Source organism: Crocuta crocuta, unplaced genomic scaffold, assembly GCF_008692635.1.
Source record: "Crocuta crocuta isolate KB4526 unplaced genomic scaffold, BGI_CrCroc_1.0 scaffold258, whole genome shotgun sequence".
In the NCBI taxonomy this organism is placed as follows: Eukaryota; Metazoa; Chordata; class Mammalia; order Carnivora; family Hyaenidae; genus Crocuta; species Crocuta crocuta.
In genome coordinates, this window is record NW_027532842.1 from 4,609,652 (window position 1) to 4,627,687 (window position 18,036).

An 18,036-nucleotide genomic window follows, 5' to 3' on the forward strand; every position below is an offset into this window, starting at 1 on the left:
ACCACCATTGGTTTGGAAATTATACTCTTGGTGCATGGTGGTTTAACCCCGAGTGAAACTTACCAGCAAGTCTTCTTGAGTCTAAGCAGGCACGAAGTTAAGAATGCGGAATGTTTGCAAAAAAGATCTGGTCCCTTGGAGATTTAAATTTAATGTTATTTGAAAGGCTGTGGCCATGTGGCCTCAGATAACCAAAATCTCCATGTCTCACTCTGGTGTGACTGTCGGTACTATGGCGTATGGCGATTATTTTGCCTGTTTTAAGGCTATGTGGCAAATCTGATTAAACCTAGAGCAGGCTTGGGGTGCCTGGGGGGCTCAGTCGGTTAAGCATCCGACTTCGGCTCAGGTCATGATCTTGCGGTTCGTGGGTTCAAGCCCCGTGTTGGGCTCTGTGCTGACAGCCAGCTCAGAGCCTAGAGCCTGTTTCAGATTCTGTGTCTCCCTCTCTCTCTGGCCCTCCCCTGCTCATGCTCTCTTTCTCTCTCTCTCTCTCTCTCTCTCTCTCTCTCTCTCAGAAATAAATAAAAAACATTTAAAAATTAAAAAAACAAGAACCCCAAAAACCTAGAGCAGGCTTTCAAAGAGTATGGAATCTTTAAAGGGAATCTGTAGAGTGATTTATGATAATATTTCAAAATCAAATGGCTAACTTACTGATTTTTGATGTAAAGTATATAGTTTTATAACCCATTCCAAGTCTAAAATATTAGGATCCTAAATAGATAGTTTCTGCAAATAGTTTGGACTGAAATTGAAAATCTGACTAAATAGACATGTATAATTTTGGGCTACAGAAAAGCTGTTAGTTCCTAGATATTCTACTGTTGTGTGCTGTAATCATTTATTACTTGAATCTTTGTATTTCATATTAAGACCTTAACAGCACGGCTGCATGTGTTAAAAGCAAAGAAATTTGTTTCTCATTCTTTACTCTTTCAACAAGAAAGTCTACAGTCTATGGATGACACAAAGGTAAATTGGACACAGTCCTTGCCTTCAAAGGGCTTAGATTTAGGAGCATGACGTGGAGAAAGGTTACCTAACATTTAAAGTAAAATTATGATGATCAGGTGATTGCTCCCCATGCCTGGCCTCCCAAACTCTATCCCCAAATCATTCTCCCCTACCTGTCACCTACTGGGTCATAAAACCGTGGTATAGGCTTCTCAGATTGACATTCCAGGAAAGCAGGGGTGCCACTCGGCGTTCAGTCACCTTTTATGAGATCTTGTGTATTCCTCTTTTTCCTGTGAACTTAGTACATTTTTGCTGGTATGACGTTGATGCTTCTCTTTCACTTAAATCTAGTGTCGCAATTGCCTTACAACGGTTGGTGTATTCAACTCCGCTGTCTCACGGCCAACTTTTAGCCAGAAGATGGAGTGCAAGAGCCAAAGACACGAAGTCTTGGGACATTTATGGCTTTCATATATTTTTCTCTGTTTTTGAAATTGTTTTCTTCAATGTTTAGCATTGTAATACATGTAAAGTTAGCCAAGCTGTTAGGAGAGGGCTACCTAAATAATGCAGTTTTATAAGCAAATGATTTAGATTTAATAATTTGTTGACAACCNAGAAGGGGGGGGAATAAATCAATGACCAGCATACGAGAATGGTTTTGGTTTTGTTCTAACAAGTAAGGTACAATTAGTACTCATGAAGTCTCCTATCTGTAGGTCAGATGGTCCCAAATCAGAAGGCGGAGGGTTAAACCATTTTTAGGAGTCATTGTTTGGACATAAAACAGATTTCCCAAATGGTAACAATTGGTCACTGTGGGGGAGGGGAACACAAGAGTTCTCTATGTGATTCTTATCCTTGCGACCCATTCTCCAAGTTTGAAATTGCTTGCAAGTCAAAACTAAAAAGAAAAACCTGCCGGATTTCCTACTTTATTTAGTCAACTGGACGTGGCATGATGGTGTCATCTGGTTTAAAACAATAGCTCTTCCACTGCCCTTAACCTACTTCTTGGGGACAAAACAGCCAAGTACCAGAGTCCGTGGAAACCTACAGCCACTTGTGAAATTTAACACAATGAACATGAATTAAGGGAGTTTGAAGATTTGATGCGTCATTTATCAGAATGCCAAGTTTCCATTATCCTCGAATCCTGGACCCTCCAGTGCGCTGGAGACATAGCAAAGCGTGTCAGAATGCTGCCACGGAGAGGCAGTGTCCACTTTCCGTGACACGTGGAAAGGGCGAGGAGACCGTTCTTGGACTTCTCTGCGTGTGTTTTGAAAAGAATCTTCGGTTTAGCGAGCTTGCTCTGCATTCATGACTCAACCCCTGTTATTCCGGCGTGAGACTGAGCCCTCTGCTCCTCGTGCCCGAACTCAACAAGCTGGGGGCTGTGCTTCTTATACTGGGGACGCTAAATCTATTCCAACACTCAGACTTTAAAGTAAACCCAGCCCTGATCTTCAGCGTCACCTCCCAGACTACCAAAACAGGACCCACCATAATGAAGAAAACAGCGGTGAGTGCTGTTTCTTGGAAACAGTTACCCATTTTTTTATGACTTGGAGGCTGGCTTAATCCTTCTCTTCCTATCAGGCAACATATGGATTATATTTTCTCCAAAATTAGGCAGAGTTTGGCAGCCCCATTTAGATCCTGGAAATGTATGAATGAGATTGAAAGGAAGTGTGCTCTTTGGTTTTTTTTGTTTTTGCTTGTTTGTTTGGCTGTGTTTTTTGTTTCGTTTTGTCTCGTGTCTTAGCGCTTGTTATGCCTTCTCTACCGAGAGGACCTTGAATATTCAAGCGCATCTGAAATAGTACTACAGAAGTTGAAGGTTCAGTTTAAAGAGCTGAGTTCACCTCTCCTGTGGTTTTAGCACTCAATATCGTGACCACTGCATTCAACCCAGTTGGCAGGATTTCTCCAAGTGGAGTGAGAGATATGGCTTTTACTGCACTCTATAAATATGACCATTTATTGGCCCCAACATATTTATGTTCCCATTCATTCAGTGCTCACTTAAACTGTCGAATTTGCTTGACCCAGTCTATAAATGTAAATTACCTACATCTGAAACTCACCCCGGATGGCTTTTGAGCGTGCAGGAGTCAGAACTGTGTGATTTCCACAGACCAGACCAGGTCTGAAGGTAACCCCCAGACAGCAAGTCACCTCCCACTCTCCCCTTCCTCCTGCTCTCAGAAGCACTAAAATGGGTATTATCCCAGAGCCTTAAAATATTATCAGGAGGGGATACCAGATACATTAACAGGGGCAACAATCCTGTCTTGTTTTAAAACACATTTCTTTAAGTTTATGTATTTATATTGAGGGAGAGAGCGAGAGAGCATGAGAAGGGGTGGGGCAGAGAGAGAGGAAGAGAGAGAATCCCAAGCAGGCACCATACTGTCAGCACAGAGCCCGACGCAGGGCCCCTCCATCTCATGAACGGTGAGATCATGACCTGAGCCCAAATCAAGAGTCGGACACTTAACCGACTGAGCCATCCAAACGCCTCTTGTTTTAAAATATTTTACGTGTGGGGCGCCTGGGTGGCTTAGTCGGTTAAGCGTCCGACTTTCGCTCAGGTCATGATCTCGCGGTTCGTCGGTTCGAGCCCCGCGTCGGGCTCTGTGCTGACTGCCAGCTCGGAGCCTGGAGCCTGTTTCAGTCTGTGACTCCCTCTCTCTCTGACCCTCCCCTGCTCACGCTGTCTCTCTCTCTCTCTCTCTCTCTCCTAGCAATAAATAAAACATTAAAAAATATATATTTTACATGCTTGAGGAAGTCAGGAAGTTTGATCAATGTCAAAAGAACAAATATGAATCTTGCTTGCTGTTTCCTTTATGACAAGTCTAAAGATTTTCCGTGGCGTGGTCAGATTCAAGGAGTACTGGTAAGGGAGCTCGAGAATCTGACTAGTCCTGGCTGTGTCCATTGGCACAGTTTTCCTGAGACCCCTCCTCCTTCCAAGGTTACAGTTTACTGAGCAGGTTCCTAAGGAAATAGGGAGTTTGTACTACTTCCTTCACCATCCGCATTATAGCCTCTTCATCCACACGGGCTAGAGAGTACTCTTTGAAAGCTCTCTCTCTGTAATGTAACTCTACCTTCTCTGGTCTGTCTTCTCTGTACTGGAGGTTTAAGCCCCCTCCTGAAATAATCCTGCACACTGAAAGGATTTGGAAACCACCTCCTCCACCTTATTTTCTTTAGGCAGAATATCCTCAGCATCTTAGACCTTCCTGTACTTTCCTACTTTCTATTTTTCTAATATTTTCTTCCGGGCTTCGTATCTCCAAAGTAAACTGACCTACTTCCAGAAATAAAATAACCGAAAATATGCGCACCTTATAAAATCAAACCACCCTGCGCCAAAAAGGAAATTGGTAACAAATTAAGAATGCCAGCGATTTGTGTATTTTTTCTAAGATATTTCATCTCATTTGTGTAACATTAGAAACTGGTTCATTGAAAATACTGGGAAAGGAATACTGACAGTGCTTGTATTGAATTAATTGGATGACATTCTGCATAGGCTTTCTTTTTTTTAACTCATTAGGACACTTTAGAAAAGTGGATGAATTTAAACCTTTTTTAGCTTATTAATAACATGTTCACTAGAAGGGACACTTTAATGATATCAAAGAATTTAGCACAATACTTGACATTCAATACCAGATGCTCAATAAGTGGTAGCTATGAACTGATTGGGCATCAGGCTTAGAGCTACTCAAGTATATTTCCCAACATGAAAACGTTACAAAGAAGACAACACTTTCCTTCTAATTAGGAAACGAAGGCTAGTAAACTGGAGACTCTCGCGGTACCTGCTACATCGTATAAGAGCTTAACAAAATCCAGCAAGAAATGTTTGAATTTTGTAAAGCTGTGAAATGGTCTGAAATACTTAACAAGTCTTAAGGTGTTATCAGGACGCTAGCATTTGTAGGATATGGAACTCATTACACATTTTTCTGCTCATTTGAATACTACACGATGCAGAACATTCTTTATTCTTTCAACGGAGACATTTTGAGGAAATGCAGATGTAAGGCACTACCCAAGGACTTTTAAACAAATATGAAGTTAATTCAATTGTTTCCTGAGAGATTGACTTCTTGCAAAAGCCAAAGAAAATCTCTTACTAATCCAAAAGGTACAAAAAGAAGGTCGAAGCCATAAAACGGGGGAGGGCTTGGTTTAGAAAAGTTAAAGCCTTTGGACAAGGATAATTACCGGGAGGCTGCGCTGTGAATTCCATCATTCCGTTTCTGCTAAAATAAGCAGCACAATGGTCCTTTTATCTTTTTATGTTTTTACCAGGAGACTGGTGAGGCAGCTTTGATGAAGGAAATTCCTATTTACATCAAACCTAAACACCAGGATAAATGGGCTTTCTCCCCCTATGACCCGGTCATAAAAACGATGATCTTAATAATGTGAAATCCCAAGAAACCTGTGATCCAAAGTGCCTTCTGAATTATTTTCATAAATAATATGAAATTATATTCGAGGAATCTAGTTTCTTAGCCTGGACGTGAAACAACAGGATTCCGTGCTGCATAACGAGATTAGACATTTCTCCACCCTTCTCTTGCTCTGGGGGGAGGAGCCGCACCCCACCCAGAAATCCTTCTTAGGCGTGAGAATCCCTTGCAGAGCATCCCCTTCTCAAACTCGTTCTTCTGGTGACCACGAGCCTGGTGCCCTTTCCCTGTACCACCACTAGGTCTCCGCCGGGCTGCCTCAGACGCAGAGGACAGAAGCGATGGCCCGAGTGTCTGCAGCAGCTGCTGGGGACGTCACCGTCCCCAGCCACACCTGGCACTGAGGCAAAGTCAAGACCACTGATGGTGGCACAACAGAGCTACTCTTGCCATCGGTGAAAGTTGATGGCACCCATCCCATGGGTGGCTTACGTGTGGATTTTCACGTGGTGACACCCAAACACAAATTGCTCCTCTTTTGCATCTTCTCTCCTTGCAAAATGTCTTTCACCTCAAGTCTCAAATAAAGGTCTGTGTAAGTGAGGCCATGGGAGTCTCTGGCTGGGAATTCCCCCCTCGGAACTCACCATCCAAAGGACTTCTTCCCCAGCACCACTTTCTCTTTAGCCTAATCTTAACAGGTATTTTATACCCAAGTTTCTATACGCAGGATGGCTTGAATGTTTAGGTAAGGTTTAAAAGTCCTTACAATTAACACTTCAGTTCGGTATCGAGTATTTTTGTGCCCGGTGCACACACACACGCTCAATAAACGTTTATTGACTGGATAGACTGAGTCTACTCTATGTCCAACGCTGTGGAGACTCAAAGATGAGTATGATTTGATTTCTGCCTTAAGGGTCTATTGTCTAGAAAGGAAGACAAAAGGAATCATAATTCCAGTTATACCAGTAGACGCATGAATAAAGGGTTCTGGAGGTAAATTGAAACTGGATCTGTGTGACAATCCACTTTTGGCAAAGTTAGCTGGACTCCATCTTCCATCCATTTTGAATCAGCACACATTTTACTGTATCTAATTCTAGACAGACCTGCAGTTTTCTCAAACTGTTTTTGGCGCACATTCCTGTCACCTCAAGCCATCCCCCTCCGGTCTGTAGATAGAGCTCGGACCCAAGCGGCCTTGCGTTTTCAGGAAGCCCTCGCGGTTGTGTTAGGGCATCCTGACATGAGTAGGTGGAAGGGGGTGGGCGGAGCAGGGTGTATCAGTCAGCTCTGGCTGCTGCCACAAAACAAAACAGACGGTGAGGCTTAAACAACAGAAAGGTATTTCTCACGGTTCTGGAAGCTGCAAGTTCGAGATCAAGCGCTGGTGGGATTGTTTTTTCCCCCAAGGCCTCTCTCCTTGGCTTGCGGATGGCTCCCTTCTTGCTGTGTCTTCGCTTGGTTATGCCTCTGGGCACACCCATCCCTGGGGGCTCTTCCTCTTTTGACAAGGACACCAGGACCAGACCTATTGAATTAGGGCCCCTCTTCCTGGGAACTTTAATTATCTCCCTAAATGCCCTATCTCTAAAGACAGTCTAAAGCCCTGGATGGGGGCTTCAGCCTATGAACTTGGGTGGGGATATAAGTTAGTCGCTAACAGAGGATTTGCAACATGAGCCTAGGGGCCTGGAATCATTTTCAGAAGTACCTGGCTGTGTCACAGGCCTTCTTAACTGAGTATCTTTTAGTACTATTTGTTTCTAAGAGAACAGAGACTTGACAGTGGTGAACCCTCTTCAGAAACTTCATGTGACGTCATGGGCAGATAGCTAGTTTCACGGGCACAGCCTTTTTTCTTTTAGTTCTAGTTTCTTATTGTGGTAAAACACACATAACTTTTACCATTAGTGACATTTAGTGCACTCACAGTGTTGTGCAACTACCACTCACATCTGTTTCAGAACATTTTCAACCTTAGAGGAAACCCCATACCCATTAAGCAGTCGCTTTCCTTCTTCCTTCCCCCATAGCCCCTGGCACCACAAATCTACTTTCTGTCTGTACGTATTTACTTATTCTGGACATTTCCTATAAATGGAATCATGTGTGTACCCTTTGTGTCTGGCTTCTTTCACTTAGCATAATACTTCCAAGACTCATTCATGTTGTAGCAAGTATCAGTTCTTCCTACCTTTTGTGGCTGAACACTATATCCATGGTTACATGGATATACCACAGGCTGTTTACTGTGCATCAGTTGATGGACATTGGGTTGTTTCTACTCATCGGCTTTTATGAATACTGCTGCCATGAGCATTTATGTACAAATATATACAGGGACGTACGTTTTCACTTCTTTTGGATATATACACATAGGAATGGGATTGCACGGTCACATGGTGACTCTATGCCTCACTTTGTGAGTCACTGTCAAACTGTTTTGCACTGGTGGTCGCACCATTTTATATTCCCACCGGCAGGGTGCAAGGGTTCCCATTTCTCTACATTCTCTCCAATCCTTGTTATTTCCTGATCATTACTATCTTTATTATTGCCATCCTAGCAGGTATGACATGGTATCTCACTGTGATTTTGATGTGCATTTCCCTAATGACTAATGCTATTGAGGGTCCCTTCGTGCGTTTGTTGGTTGTTGGAGAAACGTCTATTCAAGCCTTTTGCCTGTTTTTGAACGGGGTCATTTGTCTTTTTGGTGTTGATTTGTATATATACTCTGGATACGAGGCTCTTATCAGTTACGTGATTTGCAAATATTTGCTGTAGGCTTTTGATGCCAGGTTGATTTTGTTTACGCCACCCTTTGAGATACTCCAGCATTACTGGAAGAAATCCTGGATGGTTTGTAACTGTATATTTCCAAAAAGAAAATATATCAATAGGAAACATCAAAATCAACGGGGAAATGGTTCATTAAAACTCTGGAGTTAGGGGTGAGGATGGGGGAGGGAGAGAAGTATGTCAAATGTTTACAGTTAAGGATGGATGAGAAAAAAAATGTTAAATATGGAAATTACTTTTCTGAGAGTCAGTATATCAATTACAAGGAAACACAGGAGGATGAAAGATGAGAAATTTAAAAGCAACAAGAGAGATGTTTGTTTTGAAAACCTTATGACCATTTTTTATTTTCAGATGAGGTTAGGTAACCGCAAGGCAAAAATTAAAAGAAATGTAAATTAGCATATTTGTTTGGGCTTGAGGTCTCATTTGTTAACACAAACGCTTTTAACTTAAAAGAACTTCTGGTAAGCCAAACGTGAATTTTCAATACTACTCCTATTTATAAAAGAGGAGGAAAAAAAGTGAATGAACCCAGTGAAAGCCATTCTTCCTAAACAGACCGCTCACTGGTGTGCAGATGGTAAGAACCTTCTGGTCTCGCTGAAACTTGCCGAAAAACTCCGCAGATTTTGCAGTGTTTAGAACTGCTGGCCGAACGAAATGTGATTACCTCCATATGATCTCTATCAACTCCGGTTAGCAAAGGTATAAGTAATCATTTCTTTAGTTATATGACTTTCTATTTGTACTTCTGAAGACATGTCAGAACTTTGTATTTAAGTCAACGGCATTTTATTCATATACGCAGGCACGAGACTGAAAGACAACATTATCCGAAAATATACTTCGGCAGCAAGGTTCTATAGAATTAAACTTCTTGAAAGAGAAGAGGGCACTCTTTCATATGTGTTTAAAAATAGTTTGGCAGACGGCCTGACATTTCGTTTTGATTATAATAAATTATTATTACTACTACCTATATGTTATGATTTCCAGCTATGGTTTCTCAGAAGAGACTAGTAAAATTAGTTTAGGCTGTCTGTTAAGGACGGTGAAGGAATTTCTTTTTATTTCTTATGGAAAGGAGCAAGAATTGTCCAGTAGCACCTCCCATAGAGAAGTTCAATAAGTATTTGACAACTTATCTTGTACAAGTTCAATACGACATAACAGAGTCGCAAAGAAAACGTGAAAACAAGCCAGAGGGATGAACAGAATGTTTTAAGGATGTGAGCCTTGAAGCCGATAAACCACACATAAGGTAACTATGAGACAGGCCTCTCCTTAATTCACAAGGAATAAAGGAACACGACGATAAAAAAGACCATGAATTTGTTCAAAGCTCTGCATTTGTAGGGTTACCCGGGACTAAATTGTGAACTGTTTGAGAAAAACGTATTGTGTTAAAACTGTGGCACTACCTCATCACCTAATTCCAACGTGGAAATGTGCAACATTGCTTTCTTCATAAATTCATCATAAATTCTGATGAATCCTCAGTGTTTTGGAACAGAGGATAAATGCATAGCGGAAGAAGAGTGTGGTGTACGTACTGTCTGGAGAAATGTACAATTCTTTTGCATTCATTTCTTCCAAAGGGGGAATAAAAAGGTAAAGTATTAACCCTCTGAACACCTCCCCCCAAATCAGTTTATGGTCCCATTGGAAAATAATGATACTTAAGCATCTGGTGATCGGTGTAGAGTTCACAGTTAATCCCGAGCTTACCGTAGTCGGCACCGTGGGGATGAGCAGTGTGCTGGGCAGGCTTTAAAGTGGACTAGAATTGGGGCGCCTGGGTGGCTTAGTCGGTTAAGCGTCCGACTTTCACTTAGGTCATGATCTCGCGGTTCGTGAGTTCGAGCCCCGCATCGGGCTCGGTGCTGACAGCCAGCTCAGAGCCTGGAGCCTATTTCGGAGTCTGTATCTCCCTCTCTCTCTGACCCTCCCCTGCTCATGCCGTCTCTCTCTCTCCTAGAAATAAATAAAAATATTAAAAAAAATAAAGTGGACTAGAACTTGGTGCAGTCCAGGCAAACAGACAGTTTGAATCTGCGTGGATTGGATAAGTTATCTTCACTAGGAGAATAAGGGTAGTAACCAGGTCTTTGTCATAGGGTAGCTACGGAAATTGGATGAGGCCTTAGTACAGTGCCTGGTATAGAATAAACCCTCAGTAAACTTAGCTAACAAGATCTTTTAAGAAAATGACTCAACCTGAAATAGCTGTCTCTTCCTTCATCTTCTTTCGGTCTAATTTTAATGCTGTTCCTCTGATGATTTTTCTGACCTCCCCTCCCTCCTCACCCCCCGGGTTATGCGCTTAAGTTGACCCTGTACACCACCGGTCATAGCTTCCATCATACTTCTATTATCTTTGGCTATTCAATTCTTTGTCTATTTGTCCAATTTGTTTTACCCCAGGGACTGTGAGCTCTGTTTGAAGGAAATGTCCATGATGTCTGGCTTCCTGATGAATCCCCAGTACCCCACACGGAGTACACTATACTTACTGGAAGGCCATATCAATGAATTTGTTGAATGAAGAATTTGACGTTGGAAGTTTGTTAACACATTAGGTTAAAAAGAGTTTGGTGGCTGGTGTATTTACAACATGTAATTTTAGGGGCACCTGGGTGGTTCAGTTGATGATACTGGCTCTTGGTTTCCGCTCAGGTCATGATCTCACGGGGTTGGTGCCTTTGAGCCCTTGGGAGGCTCTGCTGACAGCATGGCTCATGTTTGGGATTCCCTCACTCTCAACATAAATAAATAAACTTTAAAAAATACATAACTTGGGGCGCCTGGGTGGCTTAGTCCGTTAAGCGTCCGACTTTCGCTTGGGTCATGATCTCGCGGTTCGTGGGTTCGAGCCCCGCGTCGGGCTCTGTGCTGACTGCCAGCTCAGAGCCTGGAGCCTGTTTCAGTCTGTGACTCCCTCTCTCTCTGACCCTCCCCTGCTCACGCTGTTTCTCTCTCTCTCTCCTAGAAATAAATAAAAATATATTTAAAAAAAATACATAACTTTATGAAGCTAAAAATAACTCCCCCAAAGCAATGGATTTTAAGGGCAATGCTTAGAGAAAGGCTTAGTGAGAAGAATGAGGTGTTCTTTTGGGGGAGGGGGCAGAGAAGAGGGTAGGGTTTTCTTCCTTTGATTTGATTTTGTTGGGGTGAGTGGAAGCAAATCCACCATGTCTGAGTCTGTGCCTTTACCTGACATACACACGTGGCCCATCGTCGTGGGAACCGCGGTGTCTCTGCGGTGAATGAAATTGCCTTGTGTTCTCCAGTCGGGTACCTGCAAGGGGCCTCTGTCTGAGGTTATCACCTCCCATGCTCCGGCTTTAAAGACGAAGAAACCGAGGCCAACAAAACGCAGTCACCCTTTACTGGTGGGGCTGGGCCTAGGTACCAGGTCCGCTGACTTCCAGACCGTGTCGGAAGGGTCACTAGTTCTTTTAAAAATAATCACGGCTGCTTTAATAGCATCAGCACCTGTTGTTTTAGCTTCCGCAAGGGAGAAGCTATTAATTTCTCCTTCATCAAAGCCGCATTTCTGGTCTGTCTGAACCTTGTTTTCCTCTTCCCTGCAGCTGTCTGCACCCGTAAGGCCAAATGTTGAACAGAGGCACCTTTCTGCCTAAACCCGGGAAATCGCCACGCCCCAATATGGCAAGAAAAAATTCGACATAGATCATCCAGACAGTGGCCAAATTTATAATGCTTTCACTGAAGTCTCATTCCACCGGGTGGAAGCCCGGGGGGCCCCCCGGGCGCAGCCCCACGCATGCGAACGCTTCCACCAACGTCCACGTTTGTGGCCTGTGCCCAGCCGTGGCCAGGACCCCGGGTGCTGGAACCCGAGACAGACAGTCGGAGGGGCAACTTCACCGTCTGCAAAATGGGAAGGGATTATAATCCTTNGCTTCGTGGCTCCTTCGCGCCGCCCGAGAGGGCAGTAGGGGAGGGGAGACGCTTCCCGACCTGGGCGCGGGCCCGCGAGGCTGACACTCCGCGGCAGCGACCTGGCTCCGGGTCGGCGGCGGGAGTGAGCGTCCCCTCGGGGATGCGCGGGGAGGGAGNTTCCCTATCTGCCCCCTAAAGAGTAGCTCGCGTTGGCCTTTCCGAAGAAAACGGGCTACATAAGGCAGTGTGGGGTGCAGGCAGCCTTGCATTCCTCCTGGCCAGGGACCTCTGTACCCCGCTCCGATGCCTCCTGCCCCCATACGTCTAACTTCTAGTAAGGGGGAGGGTTTGGGTGGGACCCGAGCACACGGCGAGGGCACTTCNGCAGCTCCTCGGGGCTTTCCTGCGGCTGATGCGCTTTCACAGACCGGGGAATTCTAATCCTCCGGAACACTTGGCGGCAAGGCCCCGGTCTCTCTGGTTTCTGGACAGTTCTCCTTACCACGTCAGACTTAGTAGGTGTGACCCTGAAGTCGTGCCCAAGCTTGCTCTTTGTGGCTTTGATTTTATTTTTAATTGTATTTTTTTCAAGTTGCCCGAGAGAGAGCACAAATCCGCAGACGAATTTGCTAAGTTCCACTTTTATCCATTCTTCAGAAACCTTCCAGACTGCCTCCCTCCGGGGTCTACACCCATGTATGGGAGGGAGGATTTAGCACTTGGGTAGGGCTGGAGGTCGGGTGGCCGACACATCACAGAGTGGACGTCTCCTCCCTTTTTGGCAGCTGGTTATGTTAAGGAGAGGACTTTTTACCAGTGCCCTGAGCCAGGGTTTAAGCTACCTCAGCGTTGGCACTGAGCGGCACCTGTGTTTCTAGAACCATCTCCTGGGCCTGGTAAGAGGCTGCTCTCTTCAGTGCCGTTCCCTTGGCTGTCAAACATGTTATTATTTTTTTTTTAATATTTGTTTATTTTTGAGAGAGAGACCGTGCGAACAAGGGAGGGGCAGAGAGAGAGGGAGACACAGAATCTGAAACAGGCTCCAGGCTCTGTTCTGCGGGGCCCGAACCCACAAACTGCGAGATCCTGACCTGAGCCTAAGTCAGACACTTAACCGACTGAGCCACCCAGGCGCTCCCCCCCCCTCCGCCCCCATCAAGCATTTTATTAGCAAGCTACGCCTCTTGTTCCCGCTGCCTTGAGTCTGAGGAGGGGAGAGCTGAGGGTAACTCCAGAAAAGGTGCCACCTTCAAGCTCGAGCTCCTTGCCGCAGGCTGTGTGACTGGGGAAGGAAGCCTTGAGAAGTGAGCCAGAGACGGAGCTCTTCCCTTGACGGGCTCATGAGCGATCTCTAAAAAGTTGGGTTGACTCTGGACAAATCAGAAGGCAGCCGGCTTCTCGAGAGGTCACGAGATGTGCGTGGGCGCCTTCGCTCTTTTAGGTCTTTTTTCCTGAAAGTTCTGTCCCTCTCCCTTCTCTTCTGCGGTCAGAACGGTCAAGGCGCCGAATCAGGCAGCGCTGAGGGTCTGTGGGGAGCACCGCATCCCTTACCTCCGGTGGTTCCTGTCCCCAGAGAAAATTCCTGGAAGGAGAACAGTTCTTTCTCCCCAAAACTCGTTCTGTGGACTTACATTGCTAGAGCTAGTTTCTGCTCTAATGTTCGGAGTTTTCTTCCTTCCTCCCTCCCTCCCTCTTCCTTCCTTTTATTGGTTTACATCCTAAGAACCTATTTAGGGCCGGTATCCTGATTCAGAGAGTGAAATGTTTACGACATGCATAAGGAAATTCCGCCCCGCATCCTCCGCTGCGGGCCGTCGTGGCCCGGGGATCGTGTTATTAGAGCAGCGCCCCCATCTGAAAACCCTCTGTGCTGCAAACTGTAGCGAGTGCTTCTGCCTGCTACCCGGGGCGCGCCGTAAATACGGCATTCTTCGGCATTGAAGTTTTAGGAAGTCTGCAGACATCGGCCTTTGGGACATACCTATAAAGTGCGCTTTACTTAATAAGGCACTGGGGCTCTGTGACCCCATGTGGCACTGTCCTGTAAGTACACTGACTTCAGGAGCGTCACAGCAGTAGGAAGGAGCATAATTAGAAAGGCTGCTCTTCTGGAAGATGATCAGAGGGCATGCCACATACCTGACCTCGGAGGTGGGCTCTTTCCTAACTGCTGCCCTGTATGTACCCCGTGTGCCAGCTCTGTGCTTTGCCCAGACCCTAGTCCCTGCCCTTATGTATTTTCCAATCTGAAAGTCCAGGTGACCAGCCGGAGCCCGTCAGAAAACAGATCCGTGGTGAAATGCCACAGAAGTGGCTGGCTCGGAGGCAGCGGGCAGCCCCCTGGCTCCCGATTCTCTGTGCCCCGTCCGCCAGTGCATGGAGCTTCTGAAAGCCCTGGAGCGCCGTCCCCAGAGCTTCCAAAAGATTGTTTTCAGTAAAACGGTGTAAAAATGGAACGCGCCACCGACTTGAGGAAGGTTTTGATGGGGGCCTTTCTCGTTACTTTGCAGAGTACACCTTACTCGTTAATTAGGATGCACCGCCTCGTGGTCTGCGGGCTTCACGGAGCCCAGTGGTGCTAAGTGCAGGTGTAACTGCTCCACTCGGGCTGCCCTGGGCCTGCCCGGGTCCCTTGATCACTGGGGCTGCTCTTCTTCCTGGGCCAAATGTCTTGTCGCTCCCAACATGCGTTCTTCTCGTTACCTTGTTCCATGCCGACCTGCACCTGCCTCGAATAGCTTCCCTTTACTGTAAGTCCCCTCACCTTTCCTCGGCCCAAGGACCAGCCCTGAGTGCCTTACGTTACAGATTTGGAAACGGCTGTGGCTGGACCTGACTTTTTGACTTACTGACCTCTGAAAAAAAAGAACAGCTCCAGAATGGCAAAAGAAGTCTGCAAAAGACTATAGTTTCCGGGCGGGGGGGTGGAACCCACTCTTAAGTAATTCATTTCTTTTTTAAGAATATTTATTAAAAAACTTTTTTTAACGTCTATTTTTGAGAGAGAGACAAAAGTACAAGCAGGGGAGGGGCAGAGAGAGAGGGAGACACAGAATCCGAAGCAGGATCCAGGCTCCGAGCTGTCAGCACAGAGCACGACGCAGGGCTCGCACTCACAGACCACAAGATCATGACCTGAGCCAAAGTCGGACGCTCAGCTGACTGAGCCCCCCATAGAGATCTAATTCATTTCTATGCAGATCCTCCGAGGATCTGTTAGGGCGGGCTCAAGTTCAGGCAGTTCAGTTACTGTAGGAATTTTCGAAGTCTCAAAACGTTAAATCCGTATTTTTGTTAAAAGTGGACATGTGTCTCAGTGTCGCGGTTGGTGAGCCTTAGCTGTGAATGTTAACAGTGCTGCTTGGGGGGGGAGGGGCGGTCNCCTTTGCTGCTGGGCACCGACCTTTACCGCCTTCTTGCAGTAAATGATAACGATACCGTTTGTGTCCTTCAGTCCCCATCTACGTGCCGTTCCTCATCGTGGGGTCCGTCTTCGTCGCCTTCATCATCTTGGGGTCCCTGGTGGCAGCCTGCTGCTGCCGATGTCTCCGGCCGAAGCAGGAGCCCCAGCAGAGCCGCGCCCCCGGAGGGAGCCGCCTGATGGAGACCATCCCCATGATCCCCAGCGCCAGCACGTCGCGAGGGTCCTCCTCCCGGCAGTCCAGCACGGCTGCCAGCTCCAGCTCCAGCGCCAACTCGGGGGCCCGGGCGCCCCCAACGAGGTCACAGACCAACTGCTGCTTGCCCGAGGGCACCATGAACAACGTGTATGTGAACATGCCCACAAACTTCTCTGTGCTCAACTGTCAGCAGGCCACCCAGATCGTGCCCCACCAGGGGCAGTACCTGCACCCCCCCTACGTGGGCTACGCGGTGCAGCACGACTCGGGGCCCATGACGCCCGTGCCCCCGTTCCTGGACGGCCTGCAGACCGGCTACCGGCAGACCCAGGCCCCCTTCCCCCACAGCAGCAGCGAGCAGAAGATGTACCCGGCTGTGACCGTGTAGCCCGGGGTGCCCGCGGGGTCCTTTACCGGACGGAGAGCACAGGGATGCTGTGGCTGTGGGAAGGATTCTCTAAGCGGAAGTCCGCCCGCGTAGCCGGTGAGGACAGCCCGATTCTCTCGGATGGCTGCGTCTGCCCCCAACTGTCTGAAAACGTCTCTTTCCAAATGAGCCTTTCTGGATGTGGTTTCGTCCCGGTGCATGATTGATTTTTACGATGGGGGGGAAAAAAAAAGCATGCAGATGCCCGCGGCGTCGCCCGGGGCTGTGTGACGGGTGCTTGAGGCCCTAAGTGCCCTTGAGGTATGGCTGTCGGAAGAATTTTGCAAATGGACAGATTAAGGGTTTCTATTCTATCCTTATTATTATTATTTCTGTTTTTGTTTCTGTCCGAGATCAGAATACCTGTTCCCTCCCTTTTACCTGGGTACGATTTGTACAAGCATCCAAGGTTCAGGGGAAGATGTAAAGAACAGAATTATTATAAAAGGAAATCAAGTTTGAACTCCCTGAGATGGGTCTTTGATCTCAGTGTTTTCACAGGCACATCTCAATTTCCTTGTAAAAAGATAGATCTATTTTGTCTATTTTTGTGCTTTTTTTGGGGGGGGGGTTCTATTTTGTGCTTTTTTTTTTTAACCTTGTGTAGAGATCTTATTACAAAGTGATTTTCTACATTAAAAAGAGACTGAAAGAAATTGTATTGTCACTTAACTAAGGACATTTCAGAACTCTGGGATTATTTTAATCTTTAAGTAGCGGGTGGCGTAGTAATATGCCATTCATTCCTGATTGTATCCTCCGATTTTCTGACTTTATCAAAGCGACATCTTAGAAGTAATGAGATGTTTTTATATTGAAATCATAAGCTACCACCTGCTACTTCTCAAGACTTGGAATTTTACGGTGTGGTATGGCTTGGCATTTTGTTCTCTTCGGTTTTCGGATCCCCATGTCTGTATAGAGCCGTGTGCAGGTGATTTACTATTATAAATGAAGATCAGCGTTTCTGCCTAGATCTGATAAAACATTTGCTTGTTTTCCCAGAAAAATTCAAAGAAATGCTTTCTAACGATCCTTAGTATAACTTCTCAGCCATAATCTGAGATTTGGGATGAAATTTAAACCACAGATACAATTTACTTTGCAATCATGAGGCTTTTCATACTCCTGTTATCAAAATGGCTTATTTTTCAGGCAGTGGCGGGGGGTGGGGGATCTATCGAGTCCAGAGAAAAGCTTTTGAAAGAGAGATTGCCTTTCTTCCCCCACAAAGTTAGTTTTTGTTTTCCTCTCTGCTTTAGTCCTCAGCGAGTCCTGTATTCATTGGTAATGGTCTGAATTATGAAATTCAAGTGAATCTTGTGTTCTGTTTGCTTAAAAGAAGTAAGTTTAAGTAGGTGCAAATGTATTTCCATCTGCCGGCAAAACCAAGATTTGCAATTAAACAAACCATTTGTAAGGTATGGTCTTCCACACATTTATATCAATAGTTCATATATCCATCTGTCCATCCATGACCTGTCTACCGTCTGTCTCCTCTCTCTCTGGTACCGCTCTCTCTCATGACTGGATGATGTAAAACCATTGTTGGCAATTGGTATCAACGAAGATGCTCAAATTTTTTTAATAACAGAGGCAGGGGAAATCCTTTTACTTATTAATAAATATTTTATGGTATGAATTCCAAGGGAGTTGGGCTTCTTTCATTTTTGTCTTACTTGGTAACTCCTCGGATGCCCTTTTAAACTTGTGAATGTGGTAAAGTTGCTAAGAATGATAAATAGTGCTTTCTAGAACCAAGGGCCTACCTTTAAAAGTGATCAGTGTCTTGGAAGTTTACGTGTACATTCTGTGCGCAATTTTATGTATCCCGTGAGAAGTGTTGACAACACAACAGAGAGCCTTTGGG

General features: G+C 45.7%; 1 protein-coding gene across 1 annotated transcript; it reads left to right on the forward strand.

The window, feature by feature from the left end:
* Positions 1–232: 232 nt before the first annotated feature.
* Positions 233–17,808, forward strand: SHISA2 (shisa family member 2). Its single transcript, XM_077745422.1, has 3 exons — positions 233–237; positions 2,412–2,485; positions 15,574–17,808. Exons 1-3 carry the CDS (start codon positions 233–235, stop codon positions 16,125–16,127), a joined length of 633 nt encoding a protein of 210 aa, XP_077601548.1. The 3' UTR covers positions 16,128–17,808.
* Positions 17,809–18,036: the final 228 nt, after the last annotated feature.

Coding starts and splice junctions, on each gene's coding strand:
- SHISA2 (XM_077745422.1), top strand. Junction 2,486..15,573: donor CCATAATGAAGAAAACAGCG/GTGAGTGCTGTT, acceptor TGTGTCCTTCAG/TCCCCATCTACGTGCCGTTC.